This window comes from Hibiscus syriacus, unplaced genomic scaffold (assembly GCF_006381635.1).
Source record: "Hibiscus syriacus cultivar Baekdansim isolate YM2019G1 unplaced genomic scaffold, ASM638163v2 tig00110940_pilon, whole genome shotgun sequence".
Lineage (NCBI taxonomy): Eukaryota > Viridiplantae > Streptophyta > Magnoliopsida > Malvales > Malvaceae > Hibiscus > Hibiscus syriacus.
This window is the reverse complement of record NW_024062923.1, coordinates 3,350,579-3,361,023: the sequence shown is the minus strand read 5'-3', so window position 1 is coordinate 3,361,023 and position 10,445 is coordinate 3,350,579. Positions and strand designations below refer to the sequence as shown.

The 10,445-nt window shown below is 31.9% G+C and overlaps 1 protein-coding gene across 1 annotated transcript; it reads right to left on the bottom strand.

Moving 5' to 3' along the window:
• Positions 1 to 5,198: 5,198 nt before the first annotated feature.
• On the bottom strand, positions 5,199 to 10,103 carry LOC120147528 (secoisolariciresinol dehydrogenase-like). Its single transcript, XM_039160877.1, has 4 exons — positions 9,771 to 10,103; positions 9,578 to 9,663; positions 6,859 to 6,930; positions 5,199 to 6,011 (listed from the first exon to the last, which is right to left on the bottom strand). The coding sequence occupies exons 1-4, from the start codon at positions 10,101 to 10,103 to the stop codon at positions 5,213 to 5,215; spliced, it is 1,290 nt and encodes a 429-aa protein (XP_039016808.1). The 3' UTR covers positions 5,199 to 5,212.
• Positions 10,104 to 10,445: the final 342 nt, after the last annotated feature.

The window sequence follows — 10,445 nt, the reverse complement described above, 5'->3', positions numbered from 1 at the left end:
GATGCTATGAAAACAGAAAAAATAAAGAACACACAAAAAGAAATGAATTAGTTTACATAATAAAGAAATTTAATAATAATATCTAATAAATATTTTTATTTAAACATGCTTTTTCATAATTTAAATAATTTAAATATACATGTAATTTAATCAGTAAGAAAATAAATAAATTAAAAGGAAAACTAGAATTCATTTCTCCTGTGTGTACACCTATTTTGGACAAAATTTCAGCATGGCTTGAGATCAGAAGAGTTTCTAGGGTTTATTATATGTAAGGTTTCAGTTCTAAGAATAAAGGTACCCGAATTGTCCTTGTTAGTGCCCCCTTGGGCTATTAACCCTCAATCCTAATCCATCACAGACTAAAGTGGATCGAGTTCAATTCGAGGGGACACATTTCTCTATGACTGACACGGAGAATAAATTCTCATGAAGACATAGAGCATATAAACCCCGAAAGTTACTTGCTAGGTCTGACACGGAGAATAAATTCTCACGAAGACGTCGCTTTCACTCCCACTTAAAAAGGACAAACTCAATTATAGAGCTTTATGTTATGCAATGCAAGTGTTGTGTGTGAGGAGAAATGTTCAAACAACAAACAGAAAAATAAAATAAAAAATATCTAAATAAAATAAAAAAATAATTTGAAAGAAAATAATTAAAAATTAAATATATGAATTTTAATTTCTAACTGATAGAGACAATTTATAATTGGTTTTAAAGTTTGACCAGTCCCCAGCGGAGTCGCCAAGCTGTCGTAACCGGTTTTCGTCCGGGCACGAAATATTTACTTGGCGGGAAAAGTGATGTGAATAAATGGTTTTTAAAATAATTTGGGAGTCGCCATCGGCCTTTTGGGTTAGGTAGGTCGAATACCTAAAAAATATCTTTTAAAAGAGTTTTAAGAAAACATCAATTAAAAGATAAACTGATCTGCGTTTATAACCAAAAATTCGTTCTTTTTAATAATAAAAAGGGATTCGTGGTCGGTTACGTTTAGGGAAGGATTAGCACCCCTACAACGCCCAAAATTGGTACTTTTTTAATTATAAATTGTCTCTATTATTAAAAATTAAAAATTCAAAATATATTTAATTTATAATCCTATTATTTCAAAATTATATAAAAAATATTTATTTATTTAAAAATATCAGAAAAGGTCTTCTAGGTGCCTTAAGACAGCTCTTTTCTTTGATATTAATAAATATTAATTTAAATAAAATTAAATAATAATTTTTTATTAATATTTAATTTTAAAATACCAGAATAAGACATCTAGTTGTATTAAGACTTCCCTATTCTTCGATATTGAAAAATAAAAAATAGTTTATTGAAAAATATAAATTATTATTTATTATATATATATTTATGACTACATTAAAATATTTAAATATATAAACAAGTAAAATTAAAACAATAAGAATACAATTAGAACTATATATTTAAAAGCAGTAAAATAAATGAAAATATTTAAAATTAATGACTAAATTATAGTAAAATTGAAATTAAATACCTAATTCATAATTAATCAAAATTATAGGGATTAAACATGCTATTTTCTTATTTATTAATTTAGTAACTAAAATAAAATTATATAAAATTCGGATATTAGATTAAAATAAATTAAAACATACTATTCAGATTAAAATATTAATTATTTAAAATAACGGACTAAATCTGTTATTTACCCTAAATATATTATTTTAATACAAAGGACTAAAATAAATAAAAATAAAATTAAAGATCTGAATTAAAAGGATTATAAACTCGATTTAGTGACTAAAATGTAAGGATTACAAATTCAAGGGATGGCGGACGGGATTTAACAATTAAAAATTATACAAATAGCCCTCCCCGAAACGACGTCGTTCGGGAAGGGCTATTTAAAGCCAAATCCGGCTGGCCCTTCGGGCCATATCTCATTTCTTTTTTTTTTCTCTCTCTAACTGAGAGAGAATAAAAGCTCTCCCTTCTCTCTAGCTTCCCTCATCGGAGGGAAGCCGATCACCGGACGGCAGCCGTCTGCCGCCGTGACTCTCACCGCCGGCCACCGCATCAGGTGGCCGGAAAAATTTATTTTTACACCATTATGTAGATCGGACCGTCCTAATGACGGTTCCGGTGTTCCTTTCTTTTAAAACGCTCCTAATCGGAGCAAATCTAATAAAGTACCTTCGATTTTCGAAGGTTTTGGTGATGTTTGAAGAGGTCCGGTGATCGTAGCTTCCTCGGTAAGCTTCTCTCCTCCCTTTTCTTTTGTTTTTGGTTGCTGGTTGTTGTGAGTTGGTCTCTATTTTTGTATCTTTGCTCTCGGTTTCTGTCTCTCTCCGTCTGTGTTTTTTCCTTTGCATATGGGGTGATGGCTTTATAGCCATCACCGGTGTGGCCATCGGACCGGGTAAAAGAGTACCCTTCGGTGAGTCACCAGACTCCCAGTGGTGACTCACCCCATGGCCATAACGTGGACGGCTGGCGTTGGAACTTCTGGAGCCTTCGGTTGGGGCGTGGCAGCGGCTGGAGCGACGTGGAGCGACGACAGCTGGTGTAGTCCCTAGGGTATCATAACCCTAGGGTTTCGTCTGGCACCATCTGGACCGTTGGATCTAAGTTAGATCCAACAGCTGAGAAGCAAAGCGGCGGCTGGCTGAGATATAAACCCTAAATGGGTTTTAGGGTTTTTTTGTTTTGTTTAGGCCAGTCTGTTGGGCCTCAATTTGGGTTTTGTAATATTAATAAATAATATATATTAATAATAATAATAATTATTATTATAATTATAATAAATAATAATAAAAATGGGTAAAACAAATTTAATATCTTCACTATTAATTTTTTATGGCATGATAACATAAAATTAGATCACATATCAATGATGATGCTATCATGTATGTTTTTAAAAATAAAAATATTAAAAATATCAAAATAATGATGAAATTAAAATTTGAATATTAGTTTAAGGGTAAAACTTTTTTAGGTATAAATTTGAGAGAATGTACCTACCATAGATAATAATGAGAGTAAAAGTTTATTATTATTATTATTATTATTATTATTATTATTATTATTGAGTTAAAAGGTAGTAATTGTTCAAAGATAATTTTTAATCATTTAATATCGAACGTTTATATCTTTAATATTCATAGTGTTCGAATCCGGGACCTTAAGAAATTTACCATCGAATTCACTTAATTTATGCATAGTAAAAGTTTTTTAAATATTAATTTAAAAATATGATTAAATCAAATATTAATATATATTTAATTATTCTTATCATTATCGAAAAGAATCATAAATTTTATTTAATAGAATCAATAAAACTAGTATATAAACAAATTCTTCTAATCTATATTATCTTTGAACTTTGAAGTCAGCGTAGTCAAAAATCAAATTACGATGGTTTAAATTTAAAATTTTGCATAAACCAAACGATTTTAATTAGAGATGGTAAACGGGTCATTCTAAATGAGTTTAGGTCGGATTTAGATTTTATTCAGTTTAATTTTATTCGGGCGGTCCGGATTTGGTTAAGATTTAGTTCGGTTGTATAGTAAATCGGGTCAGGTCGGGTATCGGGTCAGCTCAGCTCAGATTATTATCAAATCGATTATTTTTCAGTTCGAATCAATATTGGATCGATTGATTTTTGGGTCGGGTTAATATCGGCTCAATTATATTTCCGTTCGGATCAATATCAGTTCAGTCAATATCGAATCGGGTGATTTTCGGTTTGGGTCAAACTTTAGATCATATTAATTTGGGTTGAATTGATTATGAGTTTAATCATATATATATATATAATTAATAATATATTATTATAAACAAATATGTGTTCTTGTTTGTTAATCTTATCATTTACACAATTAGGCTTTATTCTAATTCGCATTTGTTCAATATTTTGAATTAAACTATCATTTAGATATGATAAATTGATAATTTGACATAAATACGATCCTATAATGCATGTTATAGTTTGTTACCAAAATTTTATATTGATATTGTACGAAAAGTTTATACCTTTATTTGTTATTTTTTAATTATAACATAAGTAAACTTTATATTATTTTTATTATAAATCTAATATTATTTCTTTTGGTTTAGTTATTTTTTATTATTTTTATTATAAATATAATTTTTTTATTATAAGTAACGTAGTAAATTGTTTTCGATTTTACTTTTATTCCTCTGATTATGTAACATAAGTAAACTTTAGTTGTTTGGATTGCTTTCGGTTCGGTTACTTTTGGATCGGGTTAAATTCGGTTCGGTTTATTTTTTGATTTGGGTTAATTTCGGTTCGAGTTATTCTCAGTTCGGGTCAATTGGATATGAGTCCATATTGGTTCAACTAAATTTTAGATTGGGTATGGTTCGGGTCGGGTATGGTTCGAGTTTCGAATCAAATTTAATCATCATATTCGGGTTAATATCGGGTATTGGGTCGGGTAATTGGGTTCGAGTCAAGTTTGCCATGTCTAATTTTAATAGTCAAGAAAATTATTATTTTTCTTAAATGTTATGGATTTGAGCACGAAATTTTTAGGGATGATTGATTGTTTATTATTAAATTTTGAATAAATATTAATTTATAAGCACCCTAAATTAATAAAAAAAAATTAAAACTTAATATAGTATTAGATAATGAATACAACTTCTTTCAAATTCTATTACTTTCTCTTTTCAGTTTCCAAACGGTGCTTGTTAATTCAATTTCCCCTTCTTTCACTTTCTAATATTTAAAACAGCCGGCCCATTTGAATAATTCAAATCTTTAAAAACCAGTGATTTGGAGAGGGGGAGAGTTCAATGAATTTAGAATCACCCATTTGACATTCGAGTAAAAATATAAAGGGAAAAAAAAAGTTAATTATTGTTATTGGAGTATGTTATTCGAATCTCATTGAATCTATTTGAAAAGTTCGTAGTACACTCACTTTGTAAAAAAAATAAGATTAGAATAAAATTAAGAATTTGTGATAGATGTGGAGGTTTTAGGGCTGAACTATGAAAATATATTTCTTTCATCAACATTTGATTAGAAGTAGGAATTTTTCTCCTTAACTTTGTTAACTGAGCACAGTGCTCAAGCCTTTAAATTTAAAGAAGAGGGTAGCTACTTTCTCGACAATATACATGCATTGGACAAGCTGATTTTTATTAGTTTTGATAATAAAAAAGGCGAACGATCGAAAGGGGTGAAACGATAACGAGGTCAGGACGATAGAGAAGGGAGACTAAGAGACTTGAAGCTGGTGAAACCTCCATCAACAACCAAGTTATGACCCGTTATATACTTAGCTTCATCCGACGCCAGGTACAATGCTGCCTTTGCCACGTCTATCTCCTCACATTCTGCTCCTTTTAGCTCCCCCACTCCATTTATCATCTCCACCACCTTTTCTTCTGGAATACCTCCATATATCTCCGCTATTTGACGTACTGCCATCGGTGTCGGTATCGGAACCGGCGATATGCAGTTTATCCTCACCCCTGTCTGACATAATTTGCTAGCTACTGACTTCACGATCCCAGGTATCGCAAATTTGGTTATTGAGTACGGGTGTGATCCAAGGCCACCCATAAGTCCACTTATGCTCGATGTGCAAAGAATGGACCCCGATCCCACCGGAACCATTACTCGAGCCGCATGCTTTATTCCGGCCACAATTCCCCCAACGTTGATCTTCATGACCCTATCGAATTCGTCCAAGTCGAGCTCGGTTATGCTGGGGGGGAATATCTTCCCCGCTATGCCCGCGTTGTTGAACATTATGTCGAGCTTTCCATGATTCTCCATGGCGACTTGTACAGCTTCGGCTACTTGGGACTCGATGGTCACATCGCAATGAACAAATTGGGCTGAATTGCCCAGGCCATTGAACGCTTCTTGACCCACTTTAGGATCAATGTCTGCAATGATGACGTGGGCTCCATTTTTTATGAACTCGAAAGCTGTGGCCCTGCCAATCCCATTTGCTCCTCCTGTGATTAAGGCTACTTTGCCTTGTAACCTGCTTTTTTTTTTATAATAACAAGACAAAAATCTAAGCAGAAAGAGGGGAAATGTGGGACGGAACACGAGAGGGTCGCTGCCTTGTTTGAACAAATAAGCAGAACGAATATGTTGAGAAAAAAAATGTCGATAATGATACAATGGCAATCCATTTATCAAAACGTCCAATCGAATAATTCTCGGTTTGACAAAAAATATATTTGATAATTTGAATGGACCACACTTTCTCTGTTGCCGCGAGTCACACACCAAAAGTATTTCGGACATTATTAACATAATTAAATTTCCAAAGGAAAATGTCTCTGATCTGTTTCATTAAGATGTTAAAGACACCAATGAGGCTTGGCCAAATAACAAACAAAAGAAGCTTAAATTATGGCAAAAATTCAGTTTGATTGTCTTACATTAATTTTCCTCGGGAAATATTGCTTGCTAGATCTGGGAGCGATCCAAATATTATAATCTCCATATCATGTGCGCAAAGTGCTAGTATCACAGAAAAATAATAAGAAAAAGGCAACTTTTAACCTCTTCTCATTAAAAGAACACGAATATGAACACCTAGCGAGAGAAGTTTCAAAACTAAGCAACATAGATGGAAAAATCACCCAAAGTTCAAATGGACAACATGTGATCTGCTATGAATTAGAGTTCAAGATATACATGGAAGGGAAAATCAAGTAACCATGTGTACAACTACTAAAGCTACTCCGAGTAACTGTCATTTCAAATGTTCTTTTTTTTGCGTTAGAAATTCAGAGGGTATGTTTAGTGTTGATAATCAAGAGGTAAATAAAGACAAAAGGAGAAGAACTGAAGTCATCATGGCTTTGTTGATCAATTACCTTGGTGTAGCGGAACCATCTGGTATTGCAGAGTAAAACTTTGATAAACCATTGGTAGCAAACTTGAACTGCCTGGGAAAGAACAAAAACACAGAACGAATTCAGGTTGGTTTAAGGTATAAATTGTAATAAATTAAAGTGTATGTATACCTGGCAATGATCTAAGCACGCTTAGAAATTAAAGGGTTTTCTGGGGAAGATGGGGAGGAGGAGCAGAAAATTATTGGTGGAGGAGGAAAGCGTTGCTGCAGTTGAAGTTGAAAGGGCGCACATTTCCATGCAGGGAGGAGGCTGAACATGCTTTATAGCATTTATGACCTGTCCTCTTTAATGAACCTTTGTAATCGAAACAAAACACGAGTGAGAAACCAACAACTAACTGGTTACTTTGCTTGCTATCTGGTTGTGCTTTTTAAAAAAAAAAACTTTTGATGAAGATATCATGTAGGTCGGTTTAGGGAGATAAACAAATCAAATTGAGCTTGAGTACGTTAAGTTAGATTTTATTTAAAAAGTTTAAAGTTAAGTTTCTCGACTTAAAATTCAGGAATTTAAAATCATTAAACTCGACTCGAATTCGAAATAAAAAATTAAAACTTAATTTGAGCTTGAAAATTTTGAAACATTCTCATACGTAAGCTGATAAAAGCTCGAACTTGATTATTAAGTATATGAAATACACATATTACATTAAAAACAACATATAAATGTTAATATTATTAATAGTTTACTTTAAAAAAAAATTAAAAGTCTAATATATTATTTTGTTCGAATTGCTTGTAAACTTTTCGAATTGAGTATTAAATAGTTTTTTTGACTCATTAAGAAATTGAATCGAACTTAAATTCGAATTAAATCCATTCAATTCAAATATTAATTGAATTTTAATCAAATCAAATAACTCAAATAACTCATTTTGTCATAATTTGGATAGGGATACTTTTAAAGTATTTCTGCCTTTTCCCTCTCCTTTTATTTGTCCCTTTTTGAGAAAAAGAAAAAAAGTATTCATGGTGTCTTAAACTAAAATGTAATATTTTATTTTCTTTTTATTATTGAGCTTATGTATTTGAAATATTTTAATTAATTAAGATTTATAAAAGTCGCATTATTTAAAAAATGTAGTGCGGTGTACAAGTTTAATTATTGTAATTTATTAAGGAAGGCAGTAATTAATTATTATGCATTTGCAATAGAAAAAAAAGCCCTCAGAAGTCAAAAGTTTAATATTTTTTTTAAAAGAATGATGCTTTTGTTGTTATTTACAGTAAAGAACATTACGTGAAGAGATGCATAAAGATGATATAGCAATGTCATACATATATCCGTATAGATTCCGCTCCATGGACTCACCAACAACTTAAAGATGATATTGAACTGTATCGTATAATCCACTATTAATATGAGAGGAGAGTGGGTGGCCAGCTGTAGCACAGTACAAGTGTAATCGATGTAAATAATTAATAAGTGCTAAAGTGGCAAATAATATGATGCAACAAGATTTGGCTTTCACTTGGTCAACGAAGCTAATTTATTAGTTTAATTACACCGACCATTTTGTTTCAAATTACATCTCATTATTTGTTTCCACTTTGCCCTTTGGTATTGGAGTTGAGGCAACGCCTAGATGATCAAAGCCATAATACAGAAGGCCGATGGAGCTTTTAAAAAGCCTATGCCTATTTAACGTACCACTTTTGTTTTCCATGAAAATTAGAAAATATAATTAACTAATTATTATGAAACGTGTATCATAGGGTACATTCTTAATACATGTATTTATACGATGGGAGGATTTTTTTATTTTAAAGTATTCAAATAAAATTAAAGGCAAACTATTTATTTAGTACCTCATCTACTTATTTGTTTTTTTTTTGTCATCTACTTATTTTTTCATAAAATTTTACCTAATATCGTGTTTTGGTTCTATTTTATACTTGCGGTTAAGTTTGAGTATTGATTAAATGAAAGTTATGACGTGACATAGAATAATAATAATTTTCATATAAAACTTACACATTCGGTCAAATTACTCATGATTTAAACTAATTAAATAATTCCCTAATATTTAAAAATCTGATCATTTCGATCGGGCTAATCAAGGTAGTTCCATAATATATACATATAGAAATCCACATATATACGTTAATATAACGATTAAAGATGCAAATTAATAAAAAGAAAAATACTTGAGGGTCTCCCAAGTTCCGGAGTGCATATGCTGTAAAAGCTGTCACCTGTAGGTGTCGAGTGTTAACGGTTCTTACCTTACTAAACAATTAATTGCATAACTAAATTATATGTATATTATATATTAGGATTAGTTACAGTGAGAGAGGCAAATTATTGGGTCATTAAAGGAATAACAAGTTGTCATCTTATTAAAAATTTTTGGTGGAGACAACAGCCGACAACTTCCTCAACTTACAACCTGTGCTGTTCCTTGTCTCTTATATCATCTACTTACACAAGTAAATAATCAGTTTCCTTTATTGGTTATAATTAACAATGCAAAACCCTTGCTTGGTGGCTTAAATCGTTAATTAATTAACAAGCATGCAGCATGGAGAATTGATCGGTTTAATGAGGGTGTTTAGTTAGGCAAAAGTGTTAGATTACTATATTTGTTGTGTATGTTTGGTTTGGTTTTCAATGGAAGCATGTGGTATTGGGCAGAACTTACTAGGACATATCCAATCAATGGCTGCTAAAACGGTACTGTTGCACGTTAAAATATTGTAACTCTGGCATGGTGGCCGGAGACTGTCCAACGACGACAATTGAAGGTGAAAGAGGAACCAACAACTATAATTTTTAAAGAGAACATACAAAGGGAAATAAACTTTTTATTGAATTGGAGAAAAAGAATTACAAAAGTTTAGTCTTGGCTCAACACTTTAATAGGCTTATACCATCCTTAATAATATGCTAACAAACAAACTAACAAAAGTTGGAATTAATACTAGTTGGTGCTTAAGGCGTATCCTAAAACTGAGGACTAAGGCTTTTCCTGTATTGTATGCTGGCGCAATGAAGGCAGGAGAAATTTGGAAGAGATTCGGGTAAAGGATGCCAAAGTTTCTTGGCATAATATGATTTGGTTTCCTCTCCATCCCTAAATGATGCTTTGGAGACAAGGGATCACTTGTTCCTTGAATGTCCTTTGGCTTCTGCAATATGGGAGTATGTGTTGAATCTAAGTGGTTTGAGGAGAAATTCCTCATCTTGGGAGGCTGAGATAGCATGGGCTAGTGGAGCTTGGAAAGGGAAGTCTTTACTCACAACAATCATGAAGCTAGCTTGGTGTGCTCAAATTTATACGCTTTGGGAGGATAGAAACGGGCTGCTCTAGAAATGTTGTTGAGATAATTAAGGTTATTAAGGAAATAGTTGTTATACAATTAGGGGCTAGAAACATAAATAAACTTGATAGTGTTAATATTATTCTTTGTAATCAATGGGGTATAGGTTAATCGTTGCATTATTTTGTAATTGGAGTTTTGTACCGCAGCTCTAGAGACACTATTATTTGTTTAAAAAGTAGTAATTAATTATTGTCGTGCATTTCTATTTTGCCTTTGCCTTTT